Source organism: Carassius gibelio, chromosome B12, assembly GCF_023724105.1.
Source record: "Carassius gibelio isolate Cgi1373 ecotype wild population from Czech Republic chromosome B12, carGib1.2-hapl.c, whole genome shotgun sequence".
In the NCBI taxonomy this organism is placed as follows: Eukaryota; Metazoa; Chordata; class Actinopteri; order Cypriniformes; family Cyprinidae; genus Carassius; species Carassius gibelio.
The window spans coordinates 22,547,778-22,567,091 of NC_068407.1; the positions used below are offsets into that span (position 1 = coordinate 22,547,778).

Below are 19,314 nucleotides of genomic sequence, written 5' to 3' on the forward strand. Positions count from 1 at the left end.
ATAATGTTATAAACTGTGTGATATGATATTCTTTAAAATTAATTTGATTACCATGTCATCCAATACTTTTTTGAGATGCTGTAGCCTATCACAATGAAATGCACTTTTTTGACCTTCGATTTCCAATGTGATGAATGATTGGGAAGCAACCAACAAGTTGTTTAAACATTACTTTTTTGACTCCGTTTGATCGGACAATGAACAGTTACTGTAAAATATTTTTCTAACTGGATACCTTTCACAACTTGAAAATACAATGCTATATTTTTAAAATGGCATCCATACTGCATACTCATTCACAAACTATAGCTTTCAAATGTATTTAACACATATTTAAGTAGCTATTAATCCGTTTGCCCATAGTTCTGATTTAAAAAATAAAATAAAAAGCTACATCAGCCATTTCTCTTCCATCAGATAGGCTAGATTTCTTTGCTGTGTTCCCTGAATAGTGTGCCACGTGCTGTTTGCTGTATATGGTTATGAATGCCTTCGAGCTTAAAGTAAATCGTGGTGGTTTTATGAGTAACTAAAGATTAGTATAGATCGATTTAGTCCTCAGACATGAAGAGATATTGCTGAGGACGGGAATATTTGATATGCTTTTATTTCTCAGATGACGCCGGGTTCTCTCTCCAGGACATACTGTAACTGACGTATATCTCACTTTTAAACCACTTACAAAATCATGCCTGAAATCAAAGCACAAAAAAAAAAAAAAAAAAATCAGCACAATCGGCTTATATTTTATTTGAAATAATACTTTTTAATTGTAATTAGGCTACTGCAGCTATAGCCTAAAGCGTTTTATGTAAATATTGCGCATTGTAATATTTATTTTCTTTTTTTAAGCGTATTATTTGTTCCAGGTTATAGAAGTGGAATTTCTGATGTTGCATGTGTGCGGTGTGAAGTGAAGGGGAGGAGAAGAGAGGAGAGTGGGAGGAGGTGCGGGTGAGAGTCCCGCAGAAGGAGCGTTTCAATCCCAACATGAATTCCACCCGCAATCTCTGACCGACAGCAACACTAGCCATTTAAGCAGACATCACGGCGCCTCGCGCAAGCGGATACTTTCCTGAAGTCTTTGCCATCAAGAGTCTGTTTGTTTTCCACGGATACCCTTAACGTCTTCCTCGTGACTTCAGCATCGCCACGGAACGGGATGAGGCGGTAAATGTAGCGTTTCGCATCGTTTCGCTCTGGTTGAAGCCGCAGGAGTATGTGATCATGTTGGCGACGCGCTGCCTCCTCCTGTGGGCTGCGGTCACCGCGCGACTCGCCGTGACAGGTGAGCGACGGACGCCGCGTTGAAAGCGGCTTCGTGATATTAGCCTAGTACAAGCTCCATCGGTGTAGCTATTTATGTATATTGTGCGCTAACAGGTGCAACGATTTCTTCGTTTTACGGATGGCCCCGTTTTCTGTCACGGGCGGCTGTGAATTTTCAGCGTCGCGACAGAATACGCAGTGATGCCGCAGGCTAGATAGAATGTAGCAGCTGTAAACAAATAGGAGTTACTAAAACATAGAATCATGGCTTTGAAGATTGTCTTACAGTTTTAATGAATGTATCCTATATTGAAAGGCTGGGGCAGCAGCATCAAGCGGGACGGAGCGGAACGGGGAAGCGAACAGAACGCGTATTCGGAGGAGCTCACGCAGCCTCAGCGGCTGCTGCAGCGGTCTGACGCGGAGGAGGAGCTGCCACACGGGCACTTGGGTACTCTAGTAAAGATTGATGCTGATGGAGCGCATGTGAGTGTCTCTCCGCTGAAACATAAAATCAAATCGACCGCTTTTACTTTCTTAATGCACGTTCCTGATCTTATAATGAACGATACATATGAAAAACAAGCATCAACTTTTATCATAATATAATAGCCTAACTTGCTCCCTCCCTGAAATCACTTTACTCTTTGGCTGAGGTCACCAAACTCTTCTATTTTCCATCCCCTCCCTTCAAGCTATACCTGCCGAGTCTGAATTTCTGTACGAGTATTAGGCCTACTGCATCTGATGAAAACTTCTTGAGTGTTAGGGTAATTATACATAATTTTAGTATTGTCATGTGATCTACAACAATAGCTGCCTTATTTATTTAATTATTCCTTTATGTATTGCCATTTATGAATATATCCACTTTCGTGGCCTCTGGGGATAGAAAAGTGCAAATTTTTCTATGCTTTTGACATTTTTCCATTCACATGCAGACCACCATCCGCATGTTCAATGGGTTTTAAATGCTTTTTCATGTTTTTTTTTTTTTTTTCAAGTTTTGAGACTTTTAGTGTGTTTTAATTAAATATTTTAGTTTTTTGATGTATCTGGCTGCCAAAAACAGTATAATATTCTCAGATCTTTGCTCAGCTTTCCATCTGGGCCTGCATCGGATGCATTCCAAGGTTCCACATGTACAAAAATCGCAGATCTTCCAAATACTATGGCATTTAATCCCAAGATTAGCACTAAATATATAAAATGGGATAACCTACCTATAGCTCTCTCTGATATTCTGATTATTATTCTTTTTTTAATCTCATAAATCATTGCATTTGACTCCCCATATCATGCACTTCTGGCCTTGAATAACAATATTGGCCATTGTTTTCCAAACCCCATCTGTCTAAAGCTATAGAGCTGAGAGAGAATTGACACTGAACCCTTTTCAGAGGGGAAGTGCATATTAAAGGTTCTACTTGTAAATGTATACTTTAATGTAATATTGGCTTCTTGCTGTAGAGGAGGGTGGAATATTTAACAGTTCGGGGAAGAGTTACTTCAGGTCTGTCTCAGTGTTGAATCTGTAGAGGGTTAGTTCACCCCAAAAATTCTGTCATTGTTTACTTCATCTTGAATCCAGAGAGGTTTCTGTCCATCCATTAAAAGTCCATACAACCACATCGCCACAAATTCACCACAGTAAAGGCCTCCTACTTGCTTTCCATTCCATTTAACATATTTGATGGGTTCTATGTTTGTGCGTTGATCAATGTTTTATATGTGAGGCAAAGCCTAAAATAAATCATCATATGAAGTGATTGAAGACTTGGATTAAATAACTTGATTCATATGGATTACGTTTACAGTGTTTTTATTGACTTTTGAATCATCAAAGCTTTGGTTGCATAGACTTTTAATTGAGGGACAGAAATCTGGTATAATTAAAACTATCTTCATTTGCAATTTGAAGATGAACAAGAGACTTATTGGTTTAGAATAGCATGAGAGTAAATGATGATTTATACAGAGATTCTATAAATATAGGTTAATGTCAAATACCTTACATCTACCTTACATCTTAGCTTCTCAACATTTTTTGATCCACCAACAAAAATAGTTCCAGAAGAAGGCAGGGTATTACCTACTGAACATCATATGATACAGTACCAAAGGGCTACCACCAAAATATGACATGGCATTGAATGCTAATGCCAGACTAGCTGAAGCTTCAATAAACCCACTGTACAGATTAGACAACAAAAGGATTGTTTGAAGAATTCACTAATCACTCCCGGGTTTTCCAGTTCTAGGCAAGAATAGTGAGATTATTGTCTCACTATAGGGCAAATTTGTCTTGAGCAATCAGGAAAGCAGGTCAGCATACAACAATTTACTATACAACTACACTTCATTCCATCCGAAAAAAAAGAGAAAAGAATAAAAATGATTGAAAGCTTCACATTTAATTGTATTAAAACTGTTAAGAGTAAAAAGACAGGAATACTTGAATACCATGCTATCAGGTGCTACATAGCACAATCTCCATTTTCTATTTCTCACTCAAATTGTGTTCCAGAATGAAACAAACAGAATCAAATGCAGTGATACAACCAGTAAGACAGCAATCATGAAACGTTGTTTGCTAAGTCAAATTAGAGGACTGGAGCTAACTTGTATAAACGTACACACAACACACACATAGTGTGTAATATATATAAAGTATTAATACTGTTAGGTATTCAATGAAGTACTTTAATTTTATAATCAAAAGTTCATTTTAAACATTGGGGTACAACAGCTGTCACTGGGACAGTACCCTTAAAAGGACAACTTTGTATCTTATCTTAATATTAGTGAAGTTGAAATATGCTGTATACTCTTAAGTTATTATGAACCTTTTAGAGATAAATATGGCACCTGGAGGGTCATGTCCCAGAGACAAGCAGTTATTTCACGTTTTTGTTTGAAAATCTTTTGACTGAACTTGTTGCAGTGGCTTGATACAGTCATCCAGATGTTATTGTACAATTGGCTTCACAGTGGGGTCCTGAGAAATTATTTGGCTTAACATAAAGTATTGTTTCACACTGTACTCATCTGTCTGCATTTGATCTAACTTACTGTACAGTGCGAGACTGTCGTTTTTGAATGATTTATTTAGTACAATAAATGAGTGCAGATGCACTCCCCACTTTTTCCATTGAGGCAGGTATTCGTTTTCGTGCCTTCGACTGCAAGTATTGCAAGGTGATCGCATTTCACACCCACACCGTTCGTCTTCTGTAACCTGGGGTGCAATATATACCAACTGTCTGTCAAAGGCCACTTTATATCCTCATAACCTTGAGCTGCCTCACCTGACACTGGTGCAGAGCACTCGACAACCCTACGTGACCGTCCTTAGGCACTGGACCCAATGACTTCTGTCTGAATCTGTAACCTATTCCCTCTCTTTCCCTCCGCTTTCAGATCAAAAACTCAACTGTCCTTTCTCATAAAAGCATAAAAACCTTTAGGCAGGAGTTTGATTTGGAGGGTGAAGTGTGTTGTCTATCACAGTTTGAACTGGTTTGATGATGTCAGTTTAGAAGTTGATTATATTTTGATGGAAGATTAAAAAGACAAATATTTTGTTGGTTGAAAGCTGATTTAGTTGCTGCTGGTTTCTAGTAGGCACTCTTGTTTTGATGTAGTATCCACTTGAATCAGGGGGCTGCATCTCCCACCAACAGAATGATCTCTGTCAGTAGAAATTGGCAATTGACTGCAAATCGCTAAAGTCCTGCTAAAGCAGCATCCAAACTTAAAAAAATCATAAGTGACTGATTTGAACATTGTACATACACAACTCCACATTTGTGTTGAGTACTGAGTTTACATTTAAGTTTTTACATTTACATGTATTAATTTAGCAGATTCTTTTATCCAAAGCAACCTATACATAAGGAATCCAAATGAGCAGATTTATTTTAGTTTAGCATATTGGCAGCAAAAAAGTGTGCTTATTTGTACTGAATGTGCATTTGTAGTATCTTATAATATACTACAAGTTCACATTATAAAGACAGGGTGGGAATATGAAGCTCATTTGCACTTAAAGTGATACACACCAAAACAGCATTTTTTTTTTTTAGACATGGCCCAAAATTAAATTTTTCCAAATGTTATAGTTAATGACCTTTGGTGTATTTTGAGCTGAAACTTCAAAGACACATTCTTGGGACACCCAAGACCAATATTACATCTTGTAAAAGGGCCATAATAGGTGCACTTTGAGGTATGACAAATTTCTATAGAAATTACATTAAAGTATATTTTAGTTTGCCATAAATGCTTGCCAATAAATTTGATGGTTCACTTTAACCCTATTTCACTGTTGTAATTTAAAGGAATGACATATTGCATATATTGCACATATTGCATCGAGTCAAAATTTTATTTAACTCAGTTACTTGTATTGAAATATTTACCCGCTTTTTTAATTAAATCTATGATAACAATGATTAATTGATTCTATCAACATAAAACTGTGCTAGATAATGAGTTGGCACTGGTAGAGAGCTTTTGTGCTCTTTTATGAAAACAGACTGTGAAATTGTGCAGAACATGCATAACAGTGATTGTAAAATATATTTTATAGATGTGGGAGTTGCATATTTTGAGTTTTGATATTTGGGATAGGGTCATTGGTTTAGTTTTGAGCTATTTTTGAGTTTCTATAAGGCTAGCTTTGTTTTGCAGACCTAGAAACCCTGTCATATATATATATTAAAAAAAAAAAAAAACATTTTTCAGCAATCTGTATTTTAAAGCAATTTAGTAAAATCCAAACAAATTTACAGATCTTAGTGAACCATGGACAATTATTGCATATGCAATAACAGTTAGCAGTAGACAATTGTCACAGTTACAGTAACTTAGGACAGTAAAGAGACCTTTTTACTGACTCTGAAAATCATCAGAATAAGATACCCAGGGTCCCTTCTCATCTGCATGAAAATGCCATATCCTTGCTACAGGGAAGCATAAGGACTGCATATGTGGCCAGGGAAATAAACTGCAATGTCTGTAATGTAATACGCCTAAGACAGTGCTACAGGGAGACAGGAAGAAGGACAGCTGATTGTCCTTGCTGTGACAGACCACGTGTTCCCCCAGAAATGTTTGGGAACTTGCAATTGCCTTGGTGGAAGGGTGAGGTAACATCTCAAGAATGAACTGGCAAGTCTTGTTCTGTCCATGAGGATGAGATGCACAGAAGACACTCACTGTGACTTTTGATATTGGATTGTTCAGGGAAAAGTTATTCCATTTCTGTTTGGCAAATGCCTGTAAAACTTGTTCATTTTAGGTCTCAGTTGTTGAATCTTTTTATGTTCATATATCTAGATACACATGCTGTGGAATTAACTGAAAAAAGCAGTTGAATGTGAAAGGATGTTTTTGTTTAATTGACCCTTTGTAAAGAGCATGTTTGATATGCAATCTGACCCAATGCACCATTTTGTCCGACAAACAAATCAGATAGGAGAGTGGACTTTACTTCGGTGGACTTAAACTTGAAAAATGGTGTCTATTGGCATCTTTCTGCTGTTGAAATAAATGTTTATTGCATGCTGTAAGTAGTAAAGAGAAAGAGATGATCGGTTGATATGCAGCTTGAACTGAGGAAATACAGGGATCTGTCATGACACATTAAAGAGCCACAAAACAGTATTTATTGTTTGAATTTCTTATAAAATGACAAAATGGATGATGTCCTGTTCTCCAGTGTTCAGATGCTATTAAGTCCATGGTGATGAAGAATGGCTTGTTTTCATATTGTAACCAACCTGCCTGTATCTGTTCTTCTTTTTCTCAGCCCATTCATTTGGCTCAGATCTCATTCCAGGTGACGGCGTTTGGAATCCCATTTGTTCTAGACCTGGAGCTCAATCAGTATGTTCAAAATCCCACTTACTAAAAAGCAAAAACACACTGTATGATTTACTTTGAAACAATTATCACTCAGAAATTTCACAAATAATTACAAAGAAATGGCAAGTAACATTTTGAAATAAACATACTATTTTAAAGAAGAATGAAATTGTATTTTCATAACCTGTATTTGTTTACAATTTCCAAAACTATTTTTTACAGTGCACTAGCAGAAACACCAATATTCTCATTCCCTCTCTCTATATAAATATTCCATCTAATGACATTTATGTGTGTGTCTGCAGTGATCTCTTGTCGTCTAACTATGTTGAACGGCACTTCGACGAGGATGGGCGGCCTTTTCAAAGTCTGGTAAGGAAAAAAATATACCCTTTTCTATTTGTATCACTTTAAATTGATTTGGTTAGAGATTGATATAAGATCCCCTGTATCAAATAATATCTTAGCTGTGCTAATATAACTATTATTATGTGCCATATTTCCATGGTAATATGGCTTTATTAGTTTTTGTTAAGGACAAATATCATAATGATTTTTTTTATAATATAATAAGCAAATTCTTTAATAGCTGTAGTGCACTGCCTGTCTTAATGTATACTCCTGATATATCATATGTGGGTCTGGGAATATACCCACTCTTAGCACTCGACTTTAATGCAGCAAGGCAAAGGAGTCTGGGAAAGCATCCGCCCCTCTTCTTCAGAATCAGCCATGTTTGACCAATCGCAACGTTGTTGCTATGACAACTGCTTATAGACATTTCTAGTCCACTTTGTCCAACCTGAGTCAGAGAGAGAGAGAGAGAGACACACACACACACACACGCAGACACACAGGAAGAATGAAGCATTGAGTGGAGAAGCTGAAGTCATTAAGCAACTACACTGTAGCAGAGACACAGAAACCAGGACTGCAGTGCAGAAAACTACAGCCAGACTGGTAGAATGAATCCCAGCAACATTTGTAAATCCACCTCATATACGCTGATCCCACCACTGAAATAAACGTCTCCTACGCATTCAAGTGTGTGGGCGTCCGCTTACAGAACCCACGGCTCTTAAATTTGTTTTGTGCTGCAGAAATGATGATTGATTCCTCAAATCCTGTGTCTTACCGAAAGAACGTTGCCGTTGCTTTATTAAGTGATCAGTTCAACATATTCACCAATAGAGTGAAATAGAAATAGAGCAATGGAAACCAAAATATCAGATTTGAGGGGGGACACATTTCACACCAGACAGGAGGAAAGGCATGCTGAAAGCGTTTGATGGACATTGGAAAAGTGATCTGATGAATTTTAATTGGGGATGTTGCTGTGGTTACTGTCATATTTGAGGGCTGTTCACTGTGTAATCATTTTACTTCCATACAGTGTGTGATTGTGAATGTGTGTGAGATTTCAGGGAGGAGAGCACTGTTACTATCACGGTCACGTGAGAGGAGTTCAGAGGTCATGGGCAGCTCTCTCCACCTGTCATGGCCTACAGTAAGCAGCAACACTTTATCTGCTTCAATAGTGCAAAGAACAAACACACTCAATATTCTCAATTGTTTTACATTTGTTTCCAGCAATTGCACTTCGGTGACATTAATATCAAAAAGTCTGTTTGGACATTTTTGGAAAACTGTGCGTTATGCGCATGAAGAGTATGATTAGGGAAGATGCCCCATCTTAAGATCAGTGTGCATTTACTTTTAAATTGGAACAAATTTAGATATTAAGCCCGTTTTCACCGCATTAACTTCCCTAGGAACTAGGGACTTTGGGCCGGTACTCGGTGTGTTTCCAACTGTGAACCAGGATCTAAGTAAAGTTCTGGGTAAAAATGTGCCCCTCAGAAAGTCCATATGAGTAAGTACTTTTTCAAAGGTCCAGAACTTTCGTGGGCGGGACTAGGGCACCGAACATGCTGATTGGTTGAGTTCACGCAGCATTCTATTTCAACCCCAGTTCAACCACCATTTATTCGCATACTTTTCAAAATATTACTGTTATTGTGTCATGAAATGTAGTTTCAGGCGAGAATGTAGTAGTTTAAAACTCAAATCTGCAACTTATTTATAAAGGCAGCTCTTATTTGAAAATGTGCTTCACCCATTTCGGAGACGTGAGCTCCAGGCGATCAGCTCATGTTTCCAGACGAGAGCAGCCACAACTTGGCTAGTCCTTCTGACATTTCCCGCTGGCTCTTATGGTTAAATATAAGATTCTTTTTGGGTAAATCTAACAGGTAATCTTTGGTCTTTATTATTTTAGTATGTTAAAATGAAAATGAAAAGGGGCAGTATTGTTTGATATAATATTTTTGTTTCATTGTAATGTGTGGACGTTCACTGAACTAAATTTCTGAAGCTTATTATATATTTAAATGAAAACAAAAAGAGGCAGTGGTGTTTGATATCATATTTCGTCTCACTGTAAATACAGAGAGAGAAAAAAATTGCAGTAGCTAGGGCGAGCTGACTGATGTTATCAGTTGTCCCATCCGTGGAAGTTCACACTCCTGAGTCAACATTTGCGAAGTCCAAACCGAGGATGCAAGTCCGAAATTTGTGTACTTGGTAATGAGAAACGCGTGCTGACCTACATCACCAGACTATTTCCCTAATCTTCTATGTGCTTTAGACCCTGATGTAAACACAGACAGCAACAGGTCTGGGGGGAAAAATGTTCTGGGACAAATTGTTCCATTTAATTTTGGTGGAAAAGCAGCTTAGGTAATATTTGCTAAATTAGTTGCCGTAGCACAAAAATATAAAATAAAATAAAAATGATTGCCCACAATTAAAGGCAAATATTTAAATAATATTAATAATAAAAACTCTATAAGTTTATAAAAATAATTTATACAAAAAGTTGGTATTCAGTAGAATGAAATAGATAGATCACTATTTACCTGTGATACAAAATTTGATAAATTCACCTATTGAATAAATCTCACCATATATATATATATATATATATATATATATATATATATATATATATATATATATATATATATATAATATATATATATATATATTCAGTTGGATTGAAAAAAAATTGCACTCAAGGTCTTTAAAATAATGTTAACAGATATTTTTATAATAATAATATATTAGTAACTGTTGAAATTAAAATTTAATGAGATTTAAAAAAAAAATACTAGCACTTTATTTTAAGGTGCCCTTGTTACACGTTACATGTACTTACTTTTATAAAAATTTAAATAAAATAAAAAAATTATGAATAATTACATGCAAGTATCCCTAAGCAAAATCCTAATCCTAGCCCCTAACAATCTAGTAAAAACATGTAGTTACTTAATATTACTCAGTACTTAAACGTATAATTACATTGTTACAAGGACACCTTCAAATACTCTGTTAGTTCATGTTGATTAATACAGTTAAGTGACTTAAAAAAAAATAGCCTTATTGTAAAGTTTTACCTAATAAATTCCTTTCAAGTCTGCATTTTTAAGATGTGTTAGGGTTGTTGTCATTGGAGTGTCTCACGTTTGTGATGTTGGTGTGTCTTCAGAGGGATGTTCTCAGATGGCAACTTTTCATACGGCATTGAGCCCTTGCACAACAGCAGTGATCAGGTCAGTATGCAGCTGAAATATTCATCTCTCTCAACTTTCTCTTGAGGATAATTGTCACTCTATCTGCCTGTTGCAGTCTGGAAAAAATCACGAGTAGATACACAATCCCAAGACAGAAGAGACAGCAGAGCACTGAATATTAGCCACATGCACAGAAATACGCATTACTGTGGTTGACTGACAGGTGAAACAACAGACGTCTGTATGTGTGACGGAGGTGAAGAGCAGAAGGAGAGATGTCAAGTGAGAAAATATGAGACAGAGCAGCTTATGCATGATATTAGAGTAGCACTGCATTATTAAATATCAAAGTCTGTCAAGAAATTTGATATAAAATGAAGATTGCCTTGTTTTAGAACAATAAGAAATATCTGACATTATTTTCAAGAAAAGTTATTAATTAGTACCATTTCATTTAGATATTAAAAGTACAAAGAACATATTTCTCAGTTTATCATGACTAACACAAGACTATTCTGGGTTAACAGTGGATTAAACTCTGTCAACAGCATCTGTGGATTGTGTTAAATTACCAGAAAATATAATTCCATTTGTCTCTCTCATTAACAGTGATGCTTTTGTGTTGGAAGACTAGCAGGCATATCAGGTGGACGGTATATGAGCAGAGATGTGACGCTTGTATTTTGGTTAAAACACCCTTGTTTAATTATCTGTTTGGCCTTTCAGCTGTGATGCTGTTTGAATTGTTGTTTTTAGGCAGGACTACTTTTTCAAGATGGAGCAATAAAGAGCACTGCAAAGTTGAATTTTTGTAGGGCAACCTGGAAGTTAGCATTCCCCTGGTTCCCTCAACAAAAACCCAGTATTATTTTAACTCTGGCCTTTGGATTATTGCAGAAAATAAACTCTGTGACCAAGTGTATGATTCTCTTAATGATGATAATCAGAAAAACAATTTAAAACATTTTTATGGAAAATTACTAAATGCAGGCTATAAACAAACTACACCATAGTCATATGATTTCAACATCACCATCACTAGGCTTCTGACAACTTTTATATATATATTACGTAATTTAAAATACTTATTTTGTGGTATTGATTAAATATCAAAAGATCCTGAGCTTTACCTTATTTCAGACATTTAACCAAAAACCCATTGACTGTATGATGATGGAACGGGAAAATGAACTTGTTTTCCAGTTTTGGTCTACAAAAATTTATGTTGGAAGAGTTTGTTCAAAGACAAACAGAGCTGCTGCAAAAGTAACCAAATTTATTTTAAGCATTGTTGAACATGAATCATTTTGATGTCTTTTATTTGCATAAATTGAATTACCTTAGAATTACCGTGACACGAGTCATGATGCATTGACAGTAGCATGCCGAAGGTGTTCAGATGATAAAATGCAGAAGTATTTACTCTCCCTTCCATTGATTAAAGTATCTTTTGTTCTGGGTTTTTTTTTTCACCTCGTTTATCTGTATGTGTTATCTGTTTCTTATTCACTCTCTCTTCACTCCTCTTTCGCTTTTCTTAAATGGGTCATTTTCATAAAGTATTTAAAGCCACATGTAAAGTGTCTCTTTCTGTCTGGGTAGATGGGAGATTAATAATGGATTGTTGTGTAATAGCCTTACAATGCAGAGCCCAGTACATCAGTGAGCGTTTCATCTGCAAGAAAATGTTACCCAACAACAGGAGACAGTTCAGCCATAGATGAGCAGATTTTCATAATTATCAACACAATTTTCATACAATCTTGGTGCCAAAATATATGTACCAAACAACAGGCCTTACAGCATGAATTTTCTGGATGACTTCCTCAGAGCTAGTTAAGGGTGTGGCCTACTTTTCTCAAAAGAAAAAAAGAAAAATATATTTGTTTGAAAAGGCATGTAAAAATTATTGCTGATCAAATAACAGCTGGTGCTTTATATGTGGAAATACATTTTGTATGACCTCTTTCTTCAGTACAGCCTGCTTTAAAAAATAAATAAAGTATATTTCAAAATATGGGCCTTAAATGTCCTGATATTCTTGAATAAATCCTTATTTAATGAAACTTGATACTCATAGACACTAGGAGATTCTGAAACACAGAACACCTTCTCCTAACATAGATTCTGATTTCTAAAACACATTTCTTTAAAGGTGCGTCACAGCAACAACAAAAACACTAATTATTTGAACAAAGAGGCTGAAATTTACATACGTTTTCTATGTCAGATGACATGCTTATATCCTAATCCAGCAGCTAATACATTTATTTGTGAGTTGCTGAATATTATGGAATTCCCCTCCTCTGAATCTCAGATCCATAGGTCATGTTGTTTTACATTTCTGAAAAAAAAAAGCTGTCTAATTCATATGACAATTGACTTGTATGACAAAAATTTGCGAAAAGTTACCCATTTTTATAAGTCAAATTATGTATTTGGTTGTGACCCATATGGACTAATTAATACTGGCTGTGTGTAAGCAACTTCACTTCTGCATGAAGAATTTCAAATTTCACCCATTCCCGATGCCAGGGGGCGCTATAACTTCAATAAATCAATAAACCTTTAAACTGTGCGTTTAAATTTATTTATTTATTTTTTGCGGTTTTATTATTTGACTTTACTAAACTGCTTGGACACTAGTAATGGTGGATGGCAGCTATTTGAAATCTTACTAGAATAACCCATCATTTGCCTATAATGTCATGTTAAACATGCTACAATATTAATGATGGTTTCATATGTAATTGCGTGTGATGCACTTTCTGATCTTTATGTCAGACTAACATGACTTCCATTATTCTGTTACACAGGATGCAAATACTCATGTTGTATACAGAATGGCAGACATCCGGTTGAGGCCACATTCCTCAGGTAAAATATAGATTCCTCTCATTTGATAAATATTGTAAATTGACCATCATGTCATTTCAAAATGACAGTCTCATGAAAAGAATGATTGAACAATTCAATTCAATTCAATTCAAGTTTATTTGTATAGCGCTTTTTACAAAATAAATCGTTACAAAGCAACTTTACAGAAAATTATGTTTCTACAATATTTAGTAGTAGCTAGTAGTTTGTGCACATTTGACAGGATTTTAGAAAAAATAATAATAATAATACAAGACGTAGTCAGCTAGACGATGAACTATCAATATTATTAAGTTATTATATGATTCAGTCACACATTTAGCAATTATTGTTAGTTCTGTTTGTTGATTCAAGGTTAGCATCATCTCTTCTCAGGTGTTCTGGATCCAGACTGGAGCTTGTTTAAATCCTAGTTACCACGGGATGTAAATCCCGTGGCGAAACATAGAAACAAAATACAGACATCATTAGCATAGCTGCTGATCCAACAAAGTAAAATTAGTTTAACCCAAGCTAATGAATAAAAATGCAACTTTGAACAGATGCAACTACACTCACAATTAAAAAGAAACATTATTCGAATGCTTGGCGAAAGAGATGTGTTTTTAATCTAGATTTAAACAGAGAGAGTGTGTCTGAACCCCGAACATTATCAGGAAGGCTATTCCAGAGTTTGGGAGCCAAATGTGAGAAAGCTCTACCTCCTTTAGTGGACTTTGCTATCCTAGGAACGACCAAAAGTCCAGCGTTTTGTGACCTTAGGGTGCGTGATGGATTGTAACGTGGTAGAAGGCTAGTTAACAAATTAGAGACCACTTTTTTTTTTCTTTTTATTAAATGTCTTGACCGTAAAAAGAATGTTTTTATTTTCAAGTGAACTCTTCCTTTAATACAGTAAGACATATGCAGTCTCTGTCCTGTATGATCTATACTCAGGTGGTTTTCTTTTTCATTCAGACCATTTCTGCTTTTACTTCCCGATTTCTCTCTTCCTCCATCTGCTGCATATTGATTTTCTGCATGGATAATTTTCAGTAATAGACTTCTTTATTGATCCACTGAAAGCTGACGTGTGGGAAATTTTTGTTCGGGATGGTTTTCATCCGTGTATGGCTACTGCTTCTCTTCCAGGAAGCACCAGGAACAGCAGTGACTCTGACATTAACACTGACTATCCCGTTTCTATGGAAACGAATGAGCCGGAGCTCACAGATGGGCTGAGACGGGCAAAAAGACAGGTGAAAGTTTTTATTGTTTACATCAGGTGATCAATTTTTTATTTTTTACTTGGGGAAGTCGTGGCCTAATGGTTAGAGGGTTGGACTCCCAATCGAAGGGTTGTGGGTTCTAGTCTCGGGCCAGACAGAATTGTGGGTGGGGGAGTGCATGTACAGCTCTCTCTCCACCTTCAATACCACGACTTAGGTGCCCTTGAGCAAGGCATCGAACCCCCAACTGCTCCCCGGGCGCCGCAGCATAAATGGCTGCCCACTGCTCCGGGTGTGTGCTCACAGTGTGTGTGTGTGTGTGTGTGTTCACTGCTCTGTGTGTGTGCATTTCGGATGGGTTAAATGCAGAGCACAAATTCTGAGTATGGGTCACCATACTTGGCTGAATGTCACTTCACTCACTCACTCACTCACTCACTCATTTTATTATCTTGAGGATTAGTCATGCACAACAAGCTTCCAAAAAGGGCACCTAGAAATCAGTTTGAGCAAAAGCGTGGTAAAGCTTTTGTATCGGGCCCAAGAATTCCTAACTGAGCTTATATCATAGGTTAATCTCAATTTGTATTAGGTGTCTTTCACTTTCACTACTGCCTCAAAAGTTGAATAGGAAAACTAGGAATGTTGTGACATATTATTACAATTTAAAATAAGTGTATTCTTTTAAAAAATGTAATTTATTCTTGTGTAAACAAAGCTGTATTTTCAGCAGCCATAGCTCCAGTCTTCAGTGTCAAGTGATACTGAAATCATTTTAATATGCAGATTTGCTACTTAAGAATTTTTTTTTATTTTTTATTATCATAAATGTTGAAAACAGTTGTGAAGTTATACCTTTGTAGAAACTGAATAAAAAATATGAATTTCTTTTACTTACCCCAAACTTCTGAATGGTGGTGTATCACAAAAGCAAAAGCAATTGAAGATCCTTTTCAAACTTTTCAAAAGTTTTCAAAACTGGTTATATTAAAATGTGTTTCTTGAGCACCAAGCTCAAGAAGACTAAAGACTGTAAATAACTTCTGAAAATTTAGCCATCACAGGACTACATTGCTTTTTAAAATATAATAAAAAAAAAAAATGTTTTTAAATTGTAATAATATTTTATCATATTACTGTTTTACTGTATTTTTGACAAGTTTTGTGAGATTTCAAGATATCAAACACACACACAAATCTTAATGAATCGAAACATTTGACCAGAAGTGATGACTAAGAAGATAGAAGAAGACAGTGATAACTAAAATGAGATAATCCAGTTTGTTCTTTTTAAATTATTCTTTTTTCACCATATCAGACTGAATTGTCTGTGCATCTTTGGTCAATAAAAACATGTTCAGATATGTTTAACAGTCACTCCAACTTTAAATGAGCCCAGTATCCTGGAGTATATGATCCTATGATGCCAGTGGATTTTGCGAACTCAATAACTACAAGTGCTCCATTTACTCCAACTAACTGAACAAGGGTTCCATAAAGGGGAGGGATATTTCTGATGTCTTTTTCTGAACAGCGGGAAGTTAAACATCAGTAATTATACCATTAGTTGATTACATCAGTAATTGATCCGGCTCACATAACAGTGATGTGGGGGTATTAGTTGTTGACTCAACAGTACATGCAATGACAGGCAGGTTTTTAAATTAAATGTTTTCACTCAAAAGTCAATTTGTCTTCTAAATTGTTAGGTGACCAGCCATTTAGAACTTCTACTAGCCGAAACAAAATATCAGAAAAAAAAACAAGATTACCAAAGTCACAGTTTAGATTTAAATATATTTATTGCTTTCAGTTTTAGTGATTTATTTTTATTTTTATTGCAAATGAATGCTACCTGTCGCAAAATTCTCTGTGACTTCTATAAAGCATTTGTTTTGTGAATGTTGTTGTAAGAAGTATAGCTCATTTCATAATGAATGACAGCCCTGATCTCTTGTCATTTTATCGAGTACAGCTTAAATTGTGGAACAAAATTCTAAAGTAATTATTTACAACAAATGTTGACCACTTAAGTTTAGAATGGTGTAAGTGTGAGTAAACAATGGCACAGTTTTCATTTTGGGTGAGTTATTTATCTTAACTGGCTGCTTTCTTTTTTAGGACAGACCTGACCAGGGAAATCCCAAAATAAAATGGTTGCATTTCATCAACCCTCATCTTTTCTGAAAGAAAATATACTGTATAATTAAAGTTGTAAATAATTAAAGAGCACTTGCTTATTGTAGAATAATACTCATGAACTAATTCCAATTATGTATATATGAAACTGTCCTAACCACATAACCATAAAACACACTTATGTGAAAGCCACAATTCTTTTCTTGTTCGATCCTAAAAATGATAACTCTGCCACTTTAAGTTTTATCACTGAATCATTTTCTAAATAAAATTACTGAAAGTCTACCAAGAAAACCAGGTAACATTCACAATATGCACACATTCAAACATTATCTTTTACCATACTGAATACAACTGTTAATGTTTCTTTGTCTTTTCCCATTACGTTCACAATTAGCAATTACATGGTGTGAAGAATAATGTAGCCATTCAAAATGGCAACATTTTATGTAGTAAACAGTCAGCAAATAAATATTGCTGGATTCAGCTTTCATCCTCAGTTGCTTACATCTTATCTTACATTATTTAACTATAAGAAGTGCCTCAGTGCAATTCCTGCTCAGTTTCTGTGAACATTTAACCATCACATTCTTTGTTTTGATTGGTAATCTCAAACATTTAGACACTGACAAGTGCTGTTATACTGCACTGAGCCAAAATACGCTAAACATATTAAAATTAATTTGAGAGAGACTGAAATTACTGAAGCTAGCTAAAACCATCTCCACCCAAAATATAATGTCAGAATTCTGTATAGCAAAATTATATCCATAAAAGGACTGGGCAGAGCACTAAACAAGACAAAACACAACTCAGACATGACAGAACTAGTGTTTACTAAGATAAAAACAGGTGAGAAAGCAAGAAAATGCACAAGAAAATCTGGCAATGATAAAGATAGAAATATAAATATTTGTAAAAACAGCCAATTAATGGTTTGGTTTGAGTCGAGTCGGTTTTATATATAAGAGACCCCTCGAACAGACAGTGGGTTGAGGGTGAGACTAGCTTGTGAAAGGTTTGTGAAATCATCCTATGTTAACAAAAATTGTTTACATCAAAAAGAGATGTGTCAAGCTGTGGAAAGGTGGGAGGGTAGAGATTGGGAAAAGGAGAGTCACACAACAGCAAATAAAACACAGCAGCTGAATGAATGTCAAAATGTGGGTGGAGAAAGTTGGGGGGGGGGGGGGGGACTGGGAACTTCACTTCAATTTTAGAAATATACCCCTATGACAACAACTCTCTTCCATGTGTCCTTTTACTTTGTAACTTTTACTTTTACGTCACTAAATTCCAAAGCAACCGGGAGTTCTTGTGAGCATGCGCACGTCTGATGCCGTTAAAAGAAAGTTATTAATGTCGAAAATTAGGATTAATTATTGTAACTGAAAATCATATTTAGGTCATAACTGTCATTTATGACTAAATCTGCTGTAAAGTGTGATCTATTTAAGCCCACTGAAGTGCTTGAATGCAGACACATAAATTAGTGTCTCTATGTTTTAGGTAAAAAAAAAAAAAAAAAAAAAAAACCTTACACAAAAATACAATTATTGTATGGATTAACTAACGTTATCCAAGTAGACAGATATATATGTTTACTCATAACCAGACTGGAAATAAGTAAATATTGTTAGCTGATGCTAACTGTCTAGCCAACAAGTTTGCTGGTGCTAAGGGGTATTTTTTTTTTTTAATAAAGTCCAAATGTTTTTATTCAACCAACTAGAAAGATTAGATCTGATGTTTAGGATATGAAAGGATGTTATGTTTAGAACATGGTAACTAATGTATAGTAATTATCAAAGCGGGAAGTGATGCCCTCTGGCATTTGACCAGGGGTGTCTTTACACCACAGACAAGGTTTGAGAAGGAAAAAATCATTGTGAAAATAAAATTATATTTTCTTTAAAATGTTCTTCTTCAGGCCTTATTCTCATGTCATATATAACTGTGATGTTCTGCAAAACAACACTTTTTTTCTTACTGGTGAAAATCAGATGGTCAACTCTGTTTTCTCTCAGGTTCATCACAGTGTAAGCTTCACAGTGAACATTTCTCTTATCAACGTAGTCCATATCAACAACAAAAATATATCTTGACTCCATATAGTGTTTATTTTGAGCAGTAGGATTATAAAAAAAATATGTGCTAATATAAAAGTATATTAAGGAGCCTATGTAAAATTGCAAAATCTATCTTTCGGTACTTTCTTACTTAAGTACATAAAAAATGTTGTACTTTTGTACTTTCACTTGAGTAAAATTGAATAAGGTAATTTAATCTAGTACAGTGGTTTTCAACCTGTGGTCCGCGGTGGTATTGCAGGTGGGCCGCCAATTATTTTCTGTTCATTTCCAGTCCATTCTAGGGCTGTG

General features: G+C 35.6%; 1 protein-coding gene across 4 annotated transcripts; it reads left to right on the forward strand.

The window, feature by feature from the left end:
* Positions 1–950: 950 nt before the first annotated feature.
* On the forward strand, positions 951–15,214 carry LOC127968721 (disintegrin and metalloproteinase domain-containing protein 22). Of its 4 annotated transcripts, XM_052570061.1 has the most exons (9): positions 955–1,288; positions 1,586–1,755; positions 1,965–2,039; positions 7,082–7,158; positions 7,443–7,509; positions 8,562–8,644; positions 10,685–10,748; positions 13,526–13,586; positions 14,718–15,214. In XM_052570061.1, the coding sequence occupies exons 1-9, from the start codon at positions 1,228–1,230 to the stop codon at positions 14,852–14,854; spliced, it is 795 nt and encodes a 264-aa protein (XP_052426021.1). In that variant the 5' UTR covers positions 955–1,227; the 3' UTR covers positions 14,855–15,214. The 4 variants fall into 4 exon arrangements, with proteins under 4 accessions (XP_052426024.1, XP_052426023.1, XP_052426021.1 ...); XM_052570064.1 differs by lacking the exons at positions 13,526–13,586; positions 14,718–15,214 and adding an exon at positions 11,319–12,724 and having other exon boundaries at positions 951–1,288; XM_052570063.1 differs by lacking the exons at positions 13,526–13,586; positions 14,718–15,214 and adding an exon at positions 10,825–11,311 and having other exon boundaries at positions 951–1,288.
* The last annotated feature ends 4,100 nt before the right edge of the window (positions 15,215–19,314 follow it).